At 41.4% G+C, this 24,005-nt stretch overlaps 1 protein-coding gene across 1 annotated transcript in view; it reads left to right on the forward strand.

The window, feature by feature from the left end:
- The first annotated feature begins 9,523 nt into the window (after nucleotides 1-9,523).
- ADGRA3 (adhesion G protein-coupled receptor A3) overlaps nucleotides 9,524-24,005 on the forward strand; it is an 82,756-nt gene continuing 68,274 nt past the window's right edge. The window contains exons 1-3 of the mRNA XM_015568697.1: nucleotides 9,524-9,600; nucleotides 12,515-12,586; nucleotides 18,621-18,692. Coding sequence (XP_015424183.1) covers nucleotides 9,599-9,600; nucleotides 12,515-12,586; nucleotides 18,621-18,692 — 146 coding nt within the window. The 5' untranslated portion in view covers nucleotides 9,524-9,598. The remainder of the gene's footprint in view (nucleotides 9,601-12,514; nucleotides 12,587-18,620; nucleotides 18,693-24,005) is intronic.

Below are 24,005 nucleotides of genomic sequence, written 5' to 3' on the forward strand. Positions count from 1 at the left end.
TTAATCACACTGTACGTGCGCGCCCGCACGTGGTATTTTGTGGAAGAGCCACACTCAAGGGGCCAAAGAGCCTCATGTGGCTCGTGAGCCGCGGTTTGCTGACCCACTGGCTTAGGAGCATCCTCTTATTGGAGACCAGGTTCTTTGCAGCCAGCTCCACCCAGCAGAGGGCCCACTCACTCAGTGTCTGGACTCCTGGCCTACAGAGCTGTGAGCCAGTAAACAGGTGTTGATGTAAAGCATGCAGTTTACTGTGATTTGTTATGCAGCAATAGGAGACTCATACCGTCCTTTGAAAACAATTTTCTCTTCCTGTCTTATGCCTTTTGGATTTCTACTTAAAAAATAATAAGGTTCAGAAACATTTCCCCTAATCATTGTGCTTTTCTGCAACACTGACACTGTTCACTTGGGATCCGTCCTGCATCCCTCTGGGAGCACGTAGCACTTGGAAGCATGTGTGCTGTTAGTCCTTGAGGCCCATGTTTGTGTCCTCAGTGTCATCCCAGCACACAGTAGGTGCTCAGATCTATACTCAGATCTATACTATGCGTAGTTGTGAAATCTCAGCTTAAAAATCAAAGATCCTAGAAGAACCTCAGTGTGGTCTCAGTAGAAAGCTCTCCATTCATTTAACATGCCAAATAAATTTGCTTTTGTTGTATTCATAAATATGAAGCAGCTAGTGTTATTTATGATGTACCCACACCTTGAAATATGGGCTCCCTGCTCTCATGGTACTGATTTGTTCATAAGATAAGGTGAAGTGTTATTTAATAAACAGCTTTTCATTTTGAGGCAGTTTTGAAAGCTGTCTAGTTTTTCTTTATCACCCGAATGCTATTCAATTACATGTAAACGTACTGTTTAATGCTAAAGCAGAAAAATAGATTATTTTCTTTTTATTTATGAAACTGCTGAATAAAGCATCTGAAATAATTATAAGAAAAACAGACCTTAAAACAATGCCAGGTCTTTAATAAAAACGCCTGGGCACTTGGAAGGTTATTTAATGACGCACTGGAGTAGTTAAGGGGGGCCACAGGCCCAGGTTGATACCTGTCGTCCTAGTGTAAATACTAATGGTACCTCCTTTTAGTCCCAGGTGTCTGTCTGTTTGATGATAAGCTATATTGTGACCCTCAAGTGGGATGTTAGCTGTCAATATCTTTGACTTGCTTTCTCATTTTGAATAATTGTTTACTTGCGTAGAGAGAAGTTGGTATTGCATACAGCTCCAAGAGGGCAGGTGGGTATACGGAACTCTCCCCCAATTCACGAGATCTATAGAAAAAATGGGGCAGGGGGAGAGTAGGAGGACAAAGTGGGCTTACAGTTGTGAATATGTGAAACAGTGTATTCTTGTATTATTCCATATTTATTGTATTACTAGTGACCCAGTGCACCAAATCCGAGCCCATTAAAAGGGAGGAAATATTTTAATATTGCTATTTGCCCTTTCTCTATAATTGAAGTGACAGAGATGAAAGAAAATTAGTAAAATGTATATGAAAATCTTCCTCTTGTCAGAGTCTGGGGCACTCCACGGGACCCAGAGTCAAGTTCCCACCTACCCATGTGCACCTCGAAATCATGAGAGACCCAGACCTGGCTGGCCCCACCCCCGTTGGGCAAGATCCAGACCCAGCTGGCGCAGCCTCAGGTCCCCCGTCAAGCCCTGCCGGGTGGCGGGCACAGCCTCAGGTCCCCCGGCACACCCTTAGGTCCCCTGACCCAGCGCCGGGGCGGGGGGCATGGCCCCAGGTCACCCAGCCTGACCCCGCACAGCCTCAGGTCCCTGGTGATCGCTCGTTACGGAAACCTTGCCTCATCTGTGGGCGCAGCCATCTTGTGATGGCATGACAGAGTGAGGGTCAATTTGCATATTACCTCTTTATTATATAGGATTTTCCAAAGGAACAACTGTAAGCCTACTTTTGCCCCACTCTGTATATTGAAGAGGTTTGTATGGGAGAGCAGATGCTATAGATTTTGTCAGAAGGCAACATAGCGGCCTGGGTGGTTGGTCAGCAGCGGATACAGATGAATGGAAAAGTCTGGGCCTCAGCGTTACCGTCCCTTAGGTCCCCTGACCCAGCACTGGGGCGGGGGGCATGGCCCCAGGTCACCCAGCCTGACCCCGCACAGCCTCAGGTCCCTGGTGATCGCTCGTTACGGAAACCTTGCCTCTGCTGTGGGCACAGCCATCTTGTGTTACATGAACCCTGCCTCATCTGTGGGCGCAGCCATCTTGTGATGGCATGACAGAGTGAGGGTCAATTTGCATATTACCTCTTTATTATATAGGATTTTCCAAAGGAACAACTGTAAGCCTACTTTTGCCCCACTCTGTATATTGAAGAGGTTTGTATGGGAGAGCAGATGCTATAGATTTTGTCAGAAGGTGACGTAGTGGCCTGGGTGTTTGGTCAGCAGCAAATACAAATGAATGGAAAAGTCTGGGCCTCAGCGTTACCGTTTTCTGGTTGTGATGTTGTCCCATTGCTTGCAACTTTCCAGCGTATGCTTTAAGTGCTCCGCCACATGCACCCTTCACAAAAGCTGTGCATTTCCTCTCAGAAATGCCCAGAGTGGCTTAGAGATGAGGCATTAAGTGACTGAGAGTAAGGATCTTGTCTCAAGTCATGAAGCCAGATCCTCGAGTTGAGGTTCAAATTCAGATCCTTTGTAATCTACAGTCTACCCTCTGTCATTGCCTCATGCTCAATAATTCTTAGGACAGATCAGAGACTGGAAACTGATCCCTAACCAGAAATTGGTTAGAGTCACCAGGTCAGGGAACAGAGCCTCACATAGCTCCCCAAGGCCCAGCATCTGACCCCCTTGCTTTGTGCTGGGCATTGGGATGCTGGACCAGGACGGCTGTGGCACTGACGAGTGGGCTGGCTTGGGGCACCCTGACTGTTTTACAGGGACCCTGGGGCTCTAACTCGGGTTAACATATGAAGTGTTCTGTTTAACAGGCACGTTTGTGATTAATGGTCATCATTCTGTTAAGTGAAAGGTAGTTGAGGTTTTGGCAAAATTTGTAAAGGAAAATGTCAGCCAACCTGCGTGAGGGGGAAACCACGCCTGCCCTCTAAGAGGAAACCATTTAGCATCTGGAGAGAAGGTTGAAGAAGAGATAGTCCTCGACTTTTAGGAAAAGACCCCTTCCCAATCCCCTAAGTGGATATGCACTGAACCACGGTTGTTTCCTTTTTCCCCTTCCCTTCCAAAACTCTGCTGAAAATGACAGAAAAACAAAACAAAACAAAACACACACACACATAAAATATGAGCAGACCCATAACTAACGGGGCTGGGAGATGAGAAAGGTGTTCCAGTGGTGCAGAAGCATTGAGGACAACGTAGTATAAATAAAACAGATGGGATCAGATTGATGGTGACATTACACAGCACAGGGACTTACAACCCAGTAGAGAGGAGAGCGGGGATAGCTAGAAAAATGAATTTTCCTGTCGAGATTCTGGAAGATTTCCAAGAATTGAATCTATAGGGAGTGGCAACAAAAGTGGGTGAGCAGAGAGCTGGCCCAGAATGTGCACGCCTCGAACAGCTGCTCTCACTCTGCTTTCGTTGTTTGGCTCAAAGGTTTGGTGGCAGGCTTTGCCTCCCTGAGAAAGCCCTTCAGCTTAGTTTTCAATAAACTGGGAGACTTGCCAAGGTAGAATACTGGTTGGGGGTTGTAGCCAGAAGAAGAAATCCTAGGGGACCCCAGATTCCTTTTGTGTCCCTACTTTCCAAGGATATGTGACTTCTGAACCTTGAAATAAAGGCACTTTTGTTCCACCTCCTTTTTCTACCCATTCACTCTTATTCACTTGTTAATCATTTAGCAGCCCTCTGCCGGAAGGGACTCTCATCGATCCAGACCCCCCTTTGTAAGTGTGAGCAGGCACCAGGGGTCATCAGATACTTGAGAGGAAGTCAACAGGATGATCAGCGCAAAGCTAGGACAGGAAAATTGTCATTCCTAGTCTCAGACCTAAGAGAGCAACTTTATAAAGCAAGAGCACCCATGAGTGAGGGGTGTGAGAAGAGGAGGTCTGAGAAGTGAACAGTGAGGTGGCGATGTTAGGAAGCTCTGGCTGGGGCAGGAGATGGGATCAAGAGGAAAGTGGGAACTGCTTAGTACTCAGAAAATAGTAGTCTGGCCCAGCCGGCGTGGCTCAATGGTTGAGCATCTCCGACCCATGAACCAGGAGGTCAGGGTTTGATTCCCAGACAGGGCACATGCCCTGGTTGTGGGTTCGATCCCCAGTGTGGGGCGTGCAGGATACAGCTGGTCAATGATTCTCATCATTGATGTTTCTATCCCTCTCTCCCTCTCCCTCTCTGAAATCAATAAAAACATATTGAAAGAAGAAAGAAAGAAAATACCCCTCTGGAAAATTGAGCAGGGAATTTCTTCCAACAGTCAAAGCAATAGGTTGATGCTGAGAACTGTGAAGCAGAATTAGATGTGGAGGATGAGTCCAGCAGACCTGTCTCCAAGCCCATGGAGAAGGAATTCTCAGCTGGTACTTCTTTGATTCTACGATTCCATCAAAGATCAGATGCCTGTTTCCAAAGAGCTTATCAGTGAGGGAGCTGAGCGACAGTCCTTTTATGAGCTGGTTTCTCTAAAAATGTGTATTTCTTTCTCCCACACCATGAAATACCAATTCTTCGGTACTTAAGTTGACACCCGGCCTTCTCATTTAGAGCCCTTCCGAGTCACTGGACCATTCTCCTTAATACATAGTATCATTTGAACACCGTGTTTATTTGAAAATAATTTTAAACTTATGTGAAGGTTAAAGGAATCAGAATAATAAGCAGAAGCCCTGTACAGTTTTGTTGTTACTCACTTTTATGCCTTTGCTTTCTCCGTTGCTTTTCTGCCCATGAATGTGTGATAAACATGTTTTCACTCATTTGGCAGTGTGATGCATACTTCCTAACCCACTGAGCTTTTTATAAAGGTGACCTTGACTTCATTTTTTTTAATGTTTTTGCATCTTTAATCTTGGTAATATAATTTGGATATTTATATAGATAGGGTATTGTTTGTATTTTTTACATGGTTAATTTAACACACTATTTTTTTCTTCCCAATTTTATTCTAATCACGCATCACTGGAAGTTGAACTATTTTCCTTATACATTAACTGGCAGCTGAGATGCGAGCTGCTTGAGTGATCCCTGTCCATGACACATAAAGGAATCCCGCCAGCCCCTCCTGAATGTTACATTCTGAGCGGTTTAACATGTCTGCTGCCTTTCATTATGCTGCTTGCCACAGAATATGCAGCCTCCTATTATGCAACTTTTTATTTCAGGGATGTATCATATGAAACCTTAATGTATAAATTTTAAGCCATAATTAGGGGTCTCAACTTAAAATTCAACCACAGTTTGTGTATGCGCCAACATTGACAGCCACGGTTTAATTCATAAGTTATTCTTTCTTCTAGCAGCTGGAAATTTTCTTTTGAGATCAATGTTAAGATGGTCCTAATTTTAGGAGAGTTATAATGTTGAAAAAAGTATCTTAGAATACTTTTATTTCAATATTAAAAGAAGAAAACATACTGTGATAGAATTTTTGACCACCCCTCCCCCCAATGTTCTTAAGCCTCAGATAGAAGAAAGGGGACTGTGAGAGGGGACTGATATTTGTGCTTCTCATCTGTTTCTGTTAAAGCCAGGGCATTACAGTGATTTGTATCATTCATTCCCTAGAGAGGGATCTTTAATATATATATATATAGAGAGGGAGAGAGAGATAGAAACATCAATGATGAGAGAGAATCATTGATTGGCTGCCTCCTGCACGTCTCCCACTGGGGATCGAGCCCATAACCCAGGCATGTACCCTGGCTGGGATAGGTTGATGCTCAACCACTGAGCCACCCCAGCTGGACTAGAGAGGGATCTTTGACCAAACATAGAAACTTAAATCCAGCCATAATTTTATTTCATTCATTTATTGCACAGATACTGTGGGCATCTTGTCAATGGGACCTTCTGGGAAGCATATGCCAGGATGAGGTTAGACTTGCATATTGTTATTGGGGAAACAAGTGGAAAACAAAGGGATCTGAGGCAGAAGTGGGCATGGGAAGCCTTCGGCCTGGGATGCAGGTCTAGCACCTGTGAAAGGAAAAGGGGGTGGGAAGGATGATCTGGTAGGAGGGGCCTCAGACTAAGGTTCAGTTACAGCAAAGTCTTGGCCAGCCCATCAGAAGCTCAGTGCAGAGATTGCCATCAGTGGGTCTTTACTGGCCAGGAGTGGAGCGCTTCTTACCAATGCTGTGCTCAGTCCTCGGATGGCATTGCCTGCAAAATACGTGGCCTGCCTGGAAACTGAGGCAGATCCTCCACAGCTGCAGGAGATCTGAACAGTGCCCTGAATATCTCCATCATATGTTCTTTTCATGGGGATGCAGTGATGGTCAAGGGCTCTCCACTTTGCAAGTTTGACCTTTTCGTGGGAAACATGGTAAATACACAAACCCCTGAACAGTTACTGCAGATAATAAGTAGTGCTGTTAAAACAAGATGAAATGACAGAGTGAGGGCAAAACATTTTTGACATACGACAACTAAAGTATACCACCCAGAATTTTTTTCTGCCCGAATGAATAAATGAGTGAATGGATGAATGAATGAACGAGTGAACGAATGAATGCCATTAAGAGGAGGACACATTGGTGAGTAATCAAATAATGCTTAGGACAAAATGTGTGTAATTGCTGTTGGCATGTGGAGTTTAGTGTGATTTTAAAATAAAGATTATTCAAATTGATGGGGAGTTTTGTAGTCCAGTAGATACTCTCTTATTCTTACTTGCTTGGAAGAATTGCGGGATGGGGTGGGGTGAAGGGGTGGGAAGAGATTAACCAAAGAACTTGTATGCACATATGCATAATCCATGGACACAGACAGTAGTGTGGTGAAGACCTGGGGCGGGGGTAGGAGGTGGGTGAGGGATAGAAGGAGTCAATGGGGAAAAAAAGAGGGGACATATGTAATACTTTCAACAATAAAGATAAAAATAATTCATTTAGAAATCAGCACTCGATTTTCATTTGCCTGGGAAGGCAGAATAAACTGGGACAGAGTACGCTAATACAGGAGTGGACAGATTTTGCCTCCGAAGAGCCAGATAATAAATGCTTTAGGCTCTGCTGGCCAGCCAGTCTGTGGATGCTACTCAGCTCTGCCATCATCACATGAAAGCCGCCATGGACAGTATGTCAGTAAATGGCTGTGTTCCACTCACACTTTCAGAGCATTGACATTTGAATTTCATATAATTTTCATGTATCATAAAATATTATTCTTTACCATTTCCTTTTAACGATTGAAAAATATAAAAAACCATTCCTAGAGCCGATGGTCTGTGGGGAGACCAGGTGGAATGTTGGAGTTGGCTGACCCTGGACTAGAACTTCGAAGAACTTGTGGTGGAACCAGTTTTCATTTCTGGGGTAAATGAAGCAAAGCACTGAACATTTACTTTTGAGGAGTTAACATTCCTCGTTTTAGCGTATCAGAGAGGGTTCTAAAGGTTTAGGGCCCCAAGCATGTCACACTCGCAGCCGGCGAACATGCTTGTTTGCCGGCCGCGAGTTTGACATGCTTGGAGGCCGTATGTTCAAAAGGTTAGTGACTCAAAAGCATCACTTAGCTCTGCTGTCCATTTCCCTTGTACTTGAGGACAATGTAGCAATAACAAGTGTTAGTCTTCATGATGAATCTAATACACAGAATCAAATTGCATTACCACTCCTTGAGCAAATGGTGTAAAGGGAGGGAAACATAATATTTAAATTCATGCCTTCTTTCCTCAGTATGTCACTGATCTTTCTGTATGAATACCTGAAGAGCTCCCTCTCCCCAGTTCTGCAGCGCCCCCCACCCCCATCTGCATGGAGTACCATTTTGTGGACCACTGTCACCTATCCCATAGTATGGGAACCAACCTAAATATCCAGTCATTGGCTTTTACAAACAATAGCACAATGAGAATTTTCTTATATAAATATATAATTAGGTCTTGAAAACCTTAAGTTGTTGAGGCTTCCAAATCTGCCCACCTTCCTTTTTTTTCTCACAACATTTAATGTAATGTATCTTGCAATGTACGAGTATATCTTTAGGATATATTTCCAAAGAGGAATTAATGGATCAGTTATTATATATGCATTTGTATTTTTGCCCTCCATAGTGATTTTACTGATTTATAGCAAAATATGAGTGACTTGTTTCCCTCTGGAAAAAAAAAAAAGTTAGTGTATTTTTATCAACCCTTAGTGATATATGGTATCTTGTTTTTGTTTTAATTTACATTTCTCTCATGATTGGGATTGTATATCCCTTCATATGATTATGATTTATTAATGTTTATTTTGACTGGTCATGGCCTTTGCTAGTTTATTAGGGATTTTTTTAAAAAAGAGCTCTTTATATATTTAAAAAATTAGTCATTTGTTTTTAATAGTAGTTATACCTGTGTGTGGTTTATCTTTTTTTCCCCCATTGTTTTTTCAGAGAGTGGAAGGGAGGGACGGGTAGAGAGAGGTAAAAACATCAATGTGAAAGAGACACATCTACTGATTGCCTCCCGAAGGAACCCTAACCCAGGGCTGGGAGCAAACCTGCAACCAGGCATTTGACCTTGACCAGGAATCAGATCTGAGACCCTTAGGTGGTCCGGCCAGTGCTCTAACCACTGCACTGGCCAGAGCTGCTGTTTATCTTTTAACATTGCTTCTGGGTTTAAAATTTTCAAGAAGTTTTTAAAATGTACTACAGCTTAAAGTGTAGTCCTATTTGCTCCTTTCCTTAGGTCTTGAAAACCTTCAGTTATTGTGGCTTCCAAATCTGCCCACCTTCCTTTTTTTTCTTTTCTCTTTCTGAGTCTGCCTTCCTTTTCATCAGACCTCCTGGGAGTCTCCTGCCCCCCTCTTCTAAGGGCACTTGTCCCTGGATTTCGGGCCCACGTGATCCAGCATGATCTCATCTCCAAACCCTTATTTGCATCACAAACAGCCTTTTTTGAGTTAAGATCACGGTCACAGATTCTGGGTGGACACATCTTTCAGAGGATCGCCCATGCTATCCACCACAATAACCCTGTTTGATTGTTTAGCTGATTTTTTCCCCTCCAGTGGTTTTTGTTAATAATTATATTCCTAACATTTGATCTGAAGATGTAATGCTCTTGAATTGTATGTTTTCATTTCCTCTCAAAAGGAGAATTATTCTCTACCCTCCGCCGTGCAGGGTGTGGGTGTTATTAGCAGCATTCCATTCCAGGACCTGCAATAGCAAGCAACGAGAGCATGTAATACTTAATTTTTCTTTCTTTCTGTTCCATAAACTTTGATTAACAAAAATAAAACAAAACAAAACCACAAACATGTTTATATTGTTTTACTCCTTTTTTCATTTTCAGCATAAATGATATACTGAACCACCTTGGGACTGTGTGGAGTTACAGCAGTGGCCATGGAGCATGTATTACAGTGTTAAAATTCAAGAGGCCTGAGCCCAGCCCAGCACTCCCAAGCATTGTCTATACATCATGTGAGGTTATCACCATTAGTATAGAACAGAAATGGGCATATCTACACTTTATAACTTTAGTCAAGTTTTATATTTTTCACTTAGGTACCTCCTAGGAAGTTTGAAATTTCAAAGATGTCAGCAAAAATATTGATTATGAATGGGTGTTAGGTTTATAATGATACATGACATTATGCATTTTCTAGTTCCGCAGTCCCCCGTTTCAGAATTGAGTATAAAAACTGTCTGCAGGGTAGATTTATTCCTACTGATCCTGTTTTCTTGCACAGAATCCTTAAACACGGCAAGTAATGTGGAGACTGAATATATTAACAGGAGGTTGTAAATATATTTTTAAGGTTACAGTTATAACTTTTTAAGTGTGATGAAATGTCTTTTTACTCTCCTCAATAAAATCTATCATTTATTGGACCAAAGCCTTTATGACTGAGCAAATGAAGGTCCTTTGGCTGAATGAAATAATGCTGAGCGCAGTGAGTATTATGGTCACTGCCCGGACAGTGTTTCCCAGGCCACTTCCATGTCTGGGTTTCATTCTTCACTCAGAAACAGGGAGCTTAGCAAGTAGACTGGGCGGTTTTCCTTCTTTTTGGTTTATTGGTTATAAATTCTTGGTCACTGTAAAGTTCAACAGCTTTGCTCATTAAACCATGAATTATAGAAAATTAGAGAAGCTAGAAGACAGCTTGACGATCATTCTGGTCTAATTTTTTCCATCTTTAAAATGATGACATAGAATTCTCCCTAGAGAAGTGACTGTCACAGACTAAACCATTCATTCCTGGTGGGGTCTCGGCTCAGGCCCTGGACTCTGGATGTTGTCACCATTGTTCTCTGCCCTACTGTTAGTGTCTAATAAGTTACATAAACATTTTTGGATGATAAATAAATGTGAGTCTTTAATCTCAAAGTATAAATAAAATGTTCTTTATATTTTTATTGCTTAGATATAATTGTATTCAAAATTAACTCTGTTTTGAGCTGTGCTTAGCTATTGAGAAAATATATTAAAAATCAGAGTCATAGTCTAGATATTTTAAAAGATACTGCAAGATTATAAAGAACAAAAGAGAAACTAATAGAAGTCTCATCATTTTGATGTATTTCTTCCAAGTATTTTTTTTGGGGGGGGGCAGGGGAGGGTGGAGGGATTGTCTGGATTCTTTCCAATCAATGGTATCGGTTTTGTTGTTATAACTGATTGTAAGCATTTTCCTTTTCATCAAGTTTCTTTAAAAGAATCATTTTTAATGGTGGGTAACATTTTGTTGTTTGGATATATCACAATGTGATTATCTCCTCTTACTGACCTCTTTGGGAGTTTCTCCTCTTTTGGGAGTTTATAACTTTGTCTGTTATAAATCGTGCTGAAATAGGTCACTGAAATAAGTATACTTCTTGTCAGATTGGGTGACTTGTTAGCGTAGGGTGATGCCTGGACAGCAGGATGGAGGCTCCTGGGTATGCACCCCCAGGCTGTTCAGTGAAGCTTTGCTTCAGGGACTTTGGTGGCCACTTGTCTGTCTGAGTTTGCTTTGCCCTTGCCAACTACCTCACTTCTAAAAACCTTTGCAATTTTGATTAGAGAACATCATATTGTACTTTAATTGGAATGCTTTTGATGACCATGTGTTCTTGGTCCCCTGGTTGTCGCTTTAGTAACAGCTTTGGGAAGAGGCCAAACACTACACAGTAATATACTTTGATTACAAGAAACATTAAAATGGGCGGGTATGAGTCTTAGAACCAGGGAAACTGAATCTAACTGCTAAGGAATGCTCATGGGGTGTGTCATGCATTCACTAGTTTCCTTCCATGTTCACTCGGCAGGTATTATCCTACCTGTTTTATGAATGAGGGAACTCTGTTACAGAGAGGTGGAGTGACTTGCCCAAAATCAGTGTCACGTGAGAAGGATTGGAGAACTGGGTTCCAAACACAGGTGTACTTGACCTGAGAAGCTCCTAATGATCGTCCCATGTAGCAGGCTCTGAAATGTGAATCTGCATAAGTAGGAATTAAAAAACAAAACAAAACACATTTATATCTCAAGAAAATTAGATGCCAAATGGGTGTTTTTATTTTAATACATTTTTAGAATATTGAAAGTAGAGAGTGAAAATGTACCTGAAATGTTAGGGCGCAGGCATTGTGTTACATGTGTATGTACATAGATGTGAGTGTTGCCCTGTCCGGGAGGGAGGGGTCACCACTCCACCTTGGACCCACTATGAAGGGTGCCCCGGAATTTGTGTAGCCCTGAGTGTGATGGAGAATTTCCTACCCAAGATACCAGCAGTGCCTCTCTTGACCATCATGGAGTAGTTGGAGAACATGGGGTTTGGAGCAGAAATGTCCTGGCTCTGTCATTTGCTAGTGTAATCTTCCATTTTACAGAACTTGATTCAGCTCCTATCTCTGTATGTGAGTGTGTGTGACAAGTATCTTTTCACACGTAGCACATAGATTTGCATACTGTTAGATTAAAAATAATATTGCAAAGATATCTAGGGGGTATTTTATTTCTTAGAATGCTTACATAATTTTCTGTTAAGTTTCCAATTTTTAAATAAGTATTCAACTTAGTAAGTTGATTAATTATATAAATGTATGTGGCATTCTTTATTCTTATATTGAACTGAGAGCTATTTTATGTTGACTTCTCTATTTTAAATTTTTGGGTCAATGTGACAGGAGCAATTTAAGTAGTGACAGATGTGTAAGTTCTTTTAGGTGGTTTTTCAAAGAAAAAGAAACTTCTTTTTTGGTCAGGCATTTCAAAAATTGGGGAAGGAGAGTGATAAAGGACTTCTTAGAATTTCTCATAGATATAAATACAATGAGCTAAATTATTTTGATATTGATGGTGTACATATATTAGGCAACTTACATTTTATTTTTCTGTCATTTTTAGGATTCTGAGTAACAATAAAATATCCGAGTTGAAGAATGGTTCCTTTTCTGGGCTAAGTCTCCTTGAAAGATTGTGAGTATACTTTTTAGTTTCTTATACATTTTTTATTTATTGATTTTAGAGAGAGAGAAGAAGGGGGAGAGAGAGAGAGAAACATCCATTTGTTATCCCACTTATTTATTTATTCACTGGTTGATTCTTGTATGTGCCTGATCAGGGATCAAACCCGAAACCTTTGTGTATCAAGATAATGCTGTAAGCAGCTGAGATACTATAAGGGCCAGGGCAATGGGTATTCTTTTGTTATCGTCTGTTATTGTCATTTTACTTAAAATGTTTTTATTGTTAATCTAGTTCTACAATCCCAACTTTTCAAAATAAAAATTTAGTTTTTCCAATGTTTTATTAGGAGAAATTTTAAGACTTGAATTTTAAAAACAACTAGTCATGATTTCACTTATGTATGGAATCAGAAAAACACAACAGATGAACAGCCTAAATAAACAAACAAACTCAGAGATACAAAGAAGAAATTGATGGTTGGAGGGGGGTGGAGAGGATTAGTGAGGAGGAGGTTGAAAGAAATTAAGAACTATAAATTGTCAGTTGTAAAAACAGTTATGGGGATGTAAAGTACAGCATAGGACATATAGCCAATATTGTAATTATTATATATGGTGTAAGATGGGAACCAGATTTATTGGGGTGGTAACTTTGTAAGGTATATAAATGTAACTTTGTAAGGTATATAAGATATATTAATTAGTTGTACACCTGTAACTAATATAATGTGAACTGTAATTGAAATAAAAATTTAAAATAACAAACAACTAGTTAGACCAAAGGCCGGCAAACTTTCTGTAAAGGACTAGATAGTGAATATTTTAGATTTTGTGGGCCATATGATCTTTATCACCGTGACTCTTTTCTGCCATTGTAGTGAGAGAGCAGCAGTAGACAACAAATAACTGAATCAAAGTGGAGGTGACTCTATTTACAAAACAGGCCATGGACCCTGGGTTGCTAGCCACTGGCTTTTAAAGTGTAGATGCTGTTTTTAAGTTCAGCCATGACATGAATGCCTCATAAAAGGAACAAGCTGCCAAGGTTGCATGGTTACAAAGCCCAGAAAGGAAGCCCAGAATTTAAACACACACACACACACACACACACACACACACACACACACACCAAGGTGGAAAACGTTTGGATAAACTTTAATGTTTTTATCCAGATATCTCTGAATGTGATTATTGTGTTTGGCTCAGCAATTAGGTCTAGTTTTGCTTATGATCAGATGTATTACAGGCAGCACTCATTTTCTGGCCTTGGTGAGTTTTACACAATGGATGTTTAATTTGCTTGCTTTCCAAATGCTGTTCTAGGATCGTGTTTCAAATTCCCATGTCACCCACACACTTAGGATAACCACTCAGAGTGCTTCAGGGAGCCACACAGGTTGGAAAGTCTTTGCTGCTGAAAATCAATCTTTCCTCATTTTCTTAGCTCTCTCTGTTGTGCTTCACTTTCTCTACTTCAAGGTGACCTTTCCTTGACCATTTCACCTACTGGCTTCTTCCGCAATTAAAACTCCCACAGGACTTTATTGCTTCCATCACTGAGGTCTTATTTAAGCATAGACCCTCTATAGTGTTTGACCCTGCCTCCAAATACGGCCACATTTTGAAGGATTAGGGGTTAGGACTCCCACATAGGAATTGGGGTGGCAGCTACAATTCAGCCTTAAAGTTCAGATTGTGTTGTTTAAGGGTGAACTGTATGTTGTTACTAAAAGAATTCTCTAAAATGTATACTTATACATTTTTCCCCTCCCTTTTTTGGTAAATAGATAGATAGATAGATAGATAGATTTAGATTTTTAAGACTGTTTGTATTTGAGAACTCTGTGATTTCTCCATTCATCCCTTCCTCCTCCCGTCCATCTTCCCTCTTTATTTTATAATATTACTAGAGGCCCACTGCACGGATTTGTGCCCTGTGAGGTCCCTAGGCCTGGCCTGCGGGGATCAGTGGACCTCTGTGTGGCCACAGCCCGGCCTTACCCGCCAGCTCGTCGGGCTCCAGGCCACTGTGCGTCAATCCCACACAGCACGAAGTAGTGCGTGAAGTGGCAGGTGGCCTGGAGGAGCCCCAGCCTGGGCACCGCGCTCGCCAGCCATCAGCCTGGTGTCTGGCATCTGTCTGTCAGCTGAGCGGTGCTCCTGCTGTGGGAGGGCACTGACCACCAGGGGGCAGCTCCTGCGTTGAGCGTCTGCTCCCTGGTGGTCAGTGCATGTCATAGCTACCAGCTGGTCATCTTCTTGTCCAGTCATCGTCACGTAGGCTTTTATATAGAGAGAGCATTCTTGTGTTGTGTTATATGGGTCAGAATTTAGTGACACTCTCCTATACTCTAATTACTGACACTAGAATAGAATTGCATAGTGGTCAGTGTGTCTGACTCTTCAATGTATTCATCTCCCTCCCCCTCCCATCCCTCCCACCCCGCCACTCAAGTGATGGGCCCAGTCCACCAAAGCATCTCTTTCTAGTGATTGACAGAGCTAGTCTTAGCTAATAAGAGATGAGGGATGGTTAGCTTTGAGGTTTCAGAGAAAGATTTCCCAGTTCCTAAGAAAAGAAAGTCTCTATTCCTTTTCACGACTTTTTTCTTGGAAGTGATTTTTGGACCTGAGATATGATGTCATGATTGAAGTTTAGCCTGAAGATAAACTTAACTTTCTGAGCATGGGGATCTGAGAGATAGATGGAACCAACTAAGGCTTCCTTACTTATTGATTTCCTGTAATACTGGGGAATTTTTATTTTTTTATTGTGGAAGCTGTTTCAAGTAGAGGTTTCTGATATTTGTACTTAAAATGTGTTTTTTCCTTATATACTTTGTATTTTTGCCTAAAGGAGCTAGCTCTTTTTCTAACAACTGTTTAAATATTTCTATAATTTTGTTTAAGCAACTTTTGTGCACCTTTTTGCATTTATGTTTTAATGACCCAACCCATTCAGATTCAGCTGCACATCCTAACATTAGACTTGTGTTCACTAGGGAAGCTGTGGGTTGGAGAAGGGAATGGTAAATGAGAGACTCTGACTACAAATATCCTTTGGCAATGCCAGATTAATATGGCTATCATTAAATGCTATGTAACGTGTCAAGCATTTCTTTATTATTAAATCAAAAGTGTATCTTTAAATCTTATTATACTACTTAGTTATTCATGAGAGGTATTTTCTAGAAACACATGCAATGCATCATGGACCACAAATTTATGTAGTACTATAGCTAAGTCATTCCCTGTTGCAGATGCTTTTTAAAATCGGAGAAGTGAAGTGTGTTTAAAAAAAATGGAACGGACATTATATTTCCATTTGCAGAGACTTTAGCTTATGCAATGTAAGTCAAACACATTCTGATTGAATTTTCTCCAAAAATCTTCTTTGAAGTATAGGGTTGGGATCAGGTACAGAGGGGGAGGTAGAAACTAGTACATTGGGCCTGATGATGAATTGTTCTTCCTGGGACTAAAAAGTGGGGGACAGAAACTAATCTTTATTATGAAAATTTTCAAACATACAGCAAAATTGAAAGAATAATATGGTAATCTCCCATATCACCAGTTTACTTACCCGGAGTAAATAATTATTAACAATTTGCGGTAATATTTTTCTTTGCCTTGGAATTTGCCTACATACACACATTTGCTTAAATTATTCGGTCAGGTGCAGGCATCACTACCGCCTGCCTTTATTGAGGTATAAGTGTGCGAAGTGGACTTAGGTTATGAATGACATTCAGTAGTCTCTACATTGTCTGGCTTGATGAATAGTCTAATGATTTAGTGGCTAACCGTAATTTATTTAAAAGATTTTTATAGTGAAATTTAGGTAACTGTAATTCTGTCTCTGAGCCAGGATTTCATCCATTTATCATCTGTCTCAGTCCCTTCTGGCTTCTATAACAACACCAGAAACTGGGTAGCTTATAAAGACAAACGCTTATTTCTCACACTGCTGGAGACTGACTGGGAAGTCCAGGATCAAGGCACCGGCTGATTGGTGTCCAGTGAGGTACCACATCCTACTTGGCCATCTTTTTGCTGAAACCTCACCTGTTGGAAGGGAGAGGGAGCTGGCTGGGGCCTCCTTTGTAAGGTTATTAATCACATTAGTTCTCTGTTCTCATGACCTAGTCACCTCCCAAAGGTCCCACCTTCTATTGCCATCACCTTGGGAGTTAGGTTTTCAATGTGTGATTTTGGGGGAGGAGGACAAATGTGTGATTTTAGAACATAGCACTGTCCATATACCCTCTACATAAGGAGTCTCAGGCTCTCTCTCACTGAATAGATGGGTGAGAGAAATATGACTCTTTCTAGAAACATCTAGAAATATGACTAGCATATTTGAAGAGAGAGGGACTGAGCGAGTGAGTGTTAAAGGAGGGTGTTGGAACAGATTAGTAAATGAGCGTTGGAGGAGGGAGATGGGCAACGTCAGGGCCATGGGTAGCCTCTAAGTTACCGGGAAGAGTCTGAACTTTCTTCTGAGGGGATTGTGGAGCTTTTGGAGGATTTAGCTGGCACAGACACATGATCAGGTTCATGTTTATAAAGATGTAAATGGAGCCCGGCCATTGTGGGTCAGTGGTTGAGCATAGACCTATGAACCAAGAGTTCACGGGTTTGATTCCCGGTCAGGGCACATTCACGGGTTGTGGACTCAATTCCTAGTATCAGGAGGCAGCTGATTCCCTGTCTCTCTCTCATCGATGTTTCTATCTCTCTCTCTCACTTCCTCTCTCTCTAAAAAACCAAAAGATCAATTAAAGAAAAAAGATGTAAATGGAGAACTGATGAGAGAAGCAAGGACACGAGTGGGAACTGTGGTATATAACCTGGGCTAGAGTGATGACCATGAGGGTGCTGGACGACAGCACATACTATAGTTTTTTCCATTTTTTATAAAATTGTTCAAACATATAAAGAAATTTAAAGAACAATATCTCTAGCACCATGATTTAATTATGGCCAACTTTTGTAATGCTTAGTTTATCTGTCTCCCTTTTGCTGTAGGTATACATTTGCTCAGTTTCTTTAGTAAATCTCCACTGTGTCAGGCAAAAAAATGGGTTTACAGCCTGATTGTCTGGCTTGGCTACATATTAACACCAAAACCTTGGCCAGATGTCATCATCTTGCTGCACATGAATTTCCTTGTCTGAAGCAAGGGTAATACCTTCTAGGATTGGTTGTAAGATCTTAAAGGGATGATAAGTGACAGATACTAACTGACTGATTTTAGTGCTTCGTGTAACTGAACCCAGAGCGAAAGCTGGACTTCAGGCTTGGCTGTATCCAGGGGCTCAGGATTTACTCTCTTTTCTTGTCTGTTGGCTTTATCTCTCAATGGTAGCAAGAGGGTCACTGACAGTTTTAGACTTACACCTTACCTCTAGTCAAACCATCAGACATGGCTACTCCTTGACCTCTGTCTGTCTCCTCGCCCTAGGTCCTGGGGTTAGTTAAACCAAGGTCATGTAATCATGCCAATGACTGGGGCCAGAGTATTTGAAAAATAAGGACTGGGGTTGATCAGGTGCCACAGGGGTGGTGTTGGGAATTCCAGGCACTGTCTGGAGTGTACCATATGCTATGGGAAAGTAGGGAAAACAAGGGAGATGGCTGCAAAAACAAAAACTCTGCTTAGCACAGTGACTTAACATTATGTAATTGATAGCCATTACAGCAGTTATCATTGTCAAATTCAGGAATCTTTTATAGGTACAATCTTTTCTAGGAGTGTAGTTTAATGATACCTTTGATTTTGAATAACATCAGGACACACATACCTTTTTTGACATATACCTTTATTCTTCTATTGACCAACACAAATGGCCTTAGAGCCAGATTTCTCAAACTTGAATTCTGGCTCTGGCACTTCTACTGGGGCGATCTTGGCTTAATCTTTTGGGCTTCAGTTTCCTCCCTTTATTTTTGTCATTGTTGTTTTCTTCATGGTAGTTACGTGCAAAATGCCAAAATAATTGTTACAGTGTTCATATGTAAATAACTTATTTTCTTTTTAACAGGGACCTCCGAAATAATCTTATTAGTAGTATAGATCCTGGTGCCTTTTGGGGACTGTCATCGCTAAAAAGACTGTAAGTGTTTGATTTGCTTGCTTATGAGTTTGAACTGTTTCTCATATAAGTAACCGTTCATCTACTTTAAGCTTTCACACGATAAAAGATGAGTTTTTATTTTTTATTATTTTTTTTTAATATATTTTATTGAGACTTTAAGCTTTCACACGATAAAAGATGGGTTTTTAACAGTTTTGCTAAGTTCACCTGGCCAGATCCATGATAGAACACAGTTTTTAACAGTTTTGATAAGTTCACCTGGCCAGATCCATGATAGAACACAGAGAGTTTTAATATAAGTAGCTTAGAAGGAATTAGTTTGCGTAGCTATTTGATTTGTTTGCTGGTTGTGTCCCTCGTATGTTAATAAAATCATTGCTGTATTGGCTTTGTCTGTTATTCATCTGCAGCTAACTTTCAAGTTATGAGTGCAATCAGATCGGATCTGTTGTAAATGCTCTATCAGTTGAGGTGCCTTTCTATTAATGAGTAAAGGTCTTGCCATTTTCATGTATACTTTATGTATTATTATTATTTTAAAACCTTAGGACCAATTTTTAAGCTAAAGCTGAAAACTCCTCTCCCCATCCTTCCCTTATGCTGTTTCACAATTGTTGAGAAGTAACCCTGCATTCAATCCAAGTAGTGCTGTCTGTCCATCATCGTTTATTCCTTCTAAAGGCATTTATTGTGTGCTGGCTGCTTGCCATACTCTGGCTTCTCTGGGATAGCTATCAGACTCTTGGGGGGCAAATAAGTGGATAATGAAAATACACCCTGCAGATGTTCTGTAACAGATAACACAGTAATAATCATCAGGGAAAGGAGGGACCACCTGAGAGAGAATGGCCTGCCACAGGAGCAGTGACATTTAGCTTTGGCCTTGCTCTTTGTATGGGAGAATACCAGAAGAGTGGGCATAAGGATGAACCCATGTCTCTTGGGACAGTAGTTTAGCTCTTTGGCCCCAGTCTAAAGTGGAAGGGGGAAAAGAATGTTAGGAGGTTAGGCTGATCAAGGTGGGACTAGGCTTTTGTGGGCTTTGATGATCTCTTGCCTTGTGAAAAAAAATTTCAAATCCATTGTTTAGATGGGGGAGTAGCATAACTTTATGAATATGAAATTGCTATGATCAGATTTGTATTTTGTGTTTCAGAATATCTTTTTTTTATTGAATCTATTGGGGCATTGGTTTGCAAAACCATACCGTTTTCAAGTGCACAACCCAACAAAACATCATCTGCACACTGCATCTTGTGCCCACCGCCCCAAGCAAAGTCTCTTTCTATCCCCACTCCCCACCCCCACCTTTGCCCACCTCCTTCTACCCTGATGACAGTAAGGAGAAACCACTTAAGTGCAGAGAATCAGGGACAAAAGATAAAGTGGAGAGAGGCCAGCTCCATGCTTTCCTTCTTTTTCATAGTCCCTCTTTCAGCCCCTGTCTATCTCTGTGTCTGTCTGTCTCTCTTTTGATTCCATCAGACTTTCTTATTATTTAAGTTTTTTTAAAAGTTCAAGGTGCCTGAGTATTATTCACGTCTTACTTGTTTTCCATTGTGTCTGTATATTAAAGCCGGCTATGCTTGCTCTTAGTTTAATCATGGCATGACTTACTTAAATGTTGACACTGACCTTCTATCCTAATACTTTGGACATCTTGTGGCTCTTAGTCTGTCATTCAAAACCTGCTCACTTCTAATCAGATCATTTTTAGTTAGGTCCACTTGTCAGAGTTGGCCATGTTAATTTTCCAGTGTTTTTTTTTTTAAAGATACATTTGCAAGTAAAATTAACTTTCAACCAACATTTATTCTCTCCAGGTCTCCTCTCAGTTCCCCCTCTCAGACAGTCTTGGAAGATTAAGAGTAGTAGGAGTTAAAGGATTCTCTCAGTCTTGGGAAATTTAAAATTTCAGGCCGACTCTGTAGAAGGGAATTTATTGCCATGGCCTTTGTTGCGGGAGGGGGCAGTCATTCATGGTGTCCGTCTGGCTCTGTGTGCCCTGGGGGAAGACACTCGGGGATGTGAGGAGGAGACTGGTTTTCTTCTTCCCCATTCACGCTGCTCTTCACTGTTTCCCAGTAAAGGCTTTTTAATGAAACGACTCAGAAAAAATGGCCTGTCTGGGGTAGGTCAGTAGGGTATGGAGACTGGAATTCTAGAAAGGGAAGATAGGATTGGAGGTTGGGAGGCACCAGTAGGCATGAGTTGCAGTGGGTCAGTAGAGTTCAGTAACAGCAGTAGCAGCAGGTTTAGCAGCATAAAGTGGTAAGTCAGAGACCAGCATCAGTTCAGTTGCACAACAGACTCATTGAGCCCATTCTCTGCTCAACGGGGAGCCAGGCTTCAGGGATACAAGGTAGCTGGGGAACCCCTGGAGGCTTTGCGGTATAGTGGCATCATATGCACAAACCAACAGCCTACATGTGGACTTGGAATCTGCTTACGGAGAGGGGAGCCATGACAGAGTCCAGCTGCTAAGAGTTTGGAAGCTGTTAGGATTCACCCAGATGGACACAGGCCGGGGTGTGGAGCACAGGCATGGGCAGACAGCACATCTCTCCAGAAACAGAGTCCTTAGGGAGCGGAGGGCAGTGGCTAAGTGAGCTTGACTTATAGCAGCAGCTCACTGTCTCTGTGCTTCTTACCAGGGGCACACTGGCCCCGTGTTTGGATGGGTCATTTTGAACCTATGCCTATGAACACGAGTCCTAAAGTAGAAAGCAAGAGTGTAGGTGCTAGACCTACCCTGTGGCAAACTCTGGGGCCAAGATCAAATCATCTTTTTTTAAAAATAAATATATTTTGATTGATTTCAGAGAGGAAGGGAGAGGGAGAGAGAGATAGAAACATCAATGAGAGAGAATCATTGATCAGCTGCCTCTGGCACAGCCCCCATTGGGGATTGAGCCCAAAACCAGGGGGTGTGCCCTGACGGTGATCGAACCAAGACCTCCTAGTTCATAGGTCGATGGTCAACCACTGAGCCACCCAGGCTGGGCCATCTTTGTTTTAACTGTCCCTCCCAGTGATTCTGACACTAAAGTGTGAGAAATTGTAGAATATTTGAATCATTTTCCCTCCAACTTTTTTATCCAAGGGGAGGGGTGTGACGTCATACTCCCAGGCAAGATCACTTATTTTTACCTTCCTTGATTAACACACTATCGTCACAGCTTTTTTGGAAGGACGCTTACATTTTTAAAAGGAAGATTAATCCTAAAAATACCTCCCATGTCGAGATGGAGGTTGAAAGAAACTGGACTGTTAATAAAATGCAGTTTCATTAGGATGTTTTAAGGACACTGTAAAAATATCTCAGGTTCTCCATTGAGTTCTTTATCCTTCAGTAAATAATTTCTCAGTTACTGCCATCCAAAATAAATATATAAATTTCTTGTTCCATAGCATTGAATTTCATGACTAATATCATACAGGCATCGCCTTAGCATTTTTCATTGCATTACCCATTAAGTAGTCTCTTGTGTTCTTGCCAAGGAAGGTAATTGCCGTTTGTAATGTTCTTCCCATTAGAAAATATACTTTTAATTCCACACAGCTGACTTGTAATTGAACGTACAGTGTACAGCTTGCAAGCTGAGAGGGTCTTAGATGTAAACTCGGTGAAATATAAAGATATTCTGCAGTAGTGCCGTTTCATAGTTGCTTATAGATATGGGCACTATTTTTAGGGACCTTAAATCATTCATTTCAATTGTGCATCTCACCTAATAGGCACGCAATAAGTGTTTTTGGAAGTGCACCATGCCCTTGCCTTTATCTTGTAGATACTTTGAATCAGGAATATTAAGTGGCTTTCTGCAGAATAAACTACCAGAGTAGATGAAACCTAGCCTCACTCAGTGTCCCTTTTCGCTTTATCAACTAATTCCAGCCGGTTCTCAATCTAAATGAACACCCATTATCAGTACCTAATACCATTTTAAATAGATATAGCTATAATGAAATTGTTTCCCAAAGAATCGATGGTAATTGCACCATTTAAAGCTCAGAATTGAGACAAGAGAAGGAATAGAGCCCAGAAATGCTTGTTTAAGCAACAACTCACAAGATGATGCCTCATTATCTTAAACAGTAAAAACCTAAAAATAAAAGGAAAATCAGCTAGAACTTTAAGTCCTGCAAGATTAAATACTTAGCTTTAATCGTCTGAGAAGCGTGAGACTAGCAGACACAGAAGAAGATTTGTATTGCTTAAGATTCTTTTATCAAAAGTTGACATAAGAAAGGGGAGGCAGAATTATGAGATTACAGAACCCCAGGATTACCCAAGCTACAGAATATCTAAGTGAAAAACTTAGCAGGGAGGTTTTGGTGCTGTGGCCTTATCATTTCTCACCAGATTGACACTTTTTCTTCCAGCCAATCGATGATTCTCTCTCATCATTGATGTTTCTATCTCTCTCTCCCTCTCCCTTCCTCTATGAAATCAATAAAAATGCATTTTTTTAAAAAAAGGAGGTGTAAATTCTCCACTATAGGGAATAAAATGGGCATTAAAGAAAATGTGATAGGAGAAACCAAGATGGCGGCATAGGTAAACACCAGAAATTGCTGCCTCACACAACCACTTCAAAAATACAACTAAAAGACAAAACAACATCATCCAGAACCACAGGAAGGCTGGCTGAGTGGAAATTCTACAACTAGAAGGAAAGAGAAAAGCACACTGAGCTAGAACAAAAAAAGTGCATTGAGACTGATAGGAGGTGCAGAGGTGCGGAAGTGCAGAGGCACACGAGAAACGGGCTGGCAACTGGGATGCGGTTGTCTTTTTCAGTCCTGAGGGAGTCTCAAGCTCCCGAATGCTCTGAACTCCAGTTCCAGGTGAGTCTCTGGGGACCCATACTCAGACGGAGAGAAACTGGACTGTCTGGCATCGGTCAGTCCTCGAGGGTGGCTTTCTCTCAGAGGTGCTTGCAGCGATTACCGGGACACTGAGACGCAGGGCCTCTTAGGGTAGGAATGAGGATCAGTCATAGCTGTTTGCTCCGCCCTATTAATTCCCTGAGACCCCGCCCCACCCAAGCTGTGCTCAGAGGCTTTTGCATATGAAAGGCCTGGTGCTTTGCAATCTGAAAATTAACTAACAATTTGTAGCTGGGTCAGAGAGACCCAGAACTTCCAAAAGAAGGCCCAAGGCCCCACAGCAGGTTGGATTGCTTCACAGCTGGGCCTCATCTAGGCACCTCCAAACCCCAAACAAAGAAGAGAAATCTGCAGATCTCTCCATAGCTCCTGCTGGTAGCCTCAGGCAGAGGCTAAATTAGCACCTCCTTAGTGATCCAAGAGCTAGTGTACACAGTG

The sequence above is a fragment of the Myotis davidii genome, unplaced genomic scaffold (assembly GCF_000327345.1).
Source record: "Myotis davidii unplaced genomic scaffold, ASM32734v1 scaffold743, whole genome shotgun sequence".
In the NCBI taxonomy this organism is placed as follows: Eukaryota; Metazoa; Chordata; class Mammalia; order Chiroptera; family Vespertilionidae; genus Myotis; species Myotis davidii.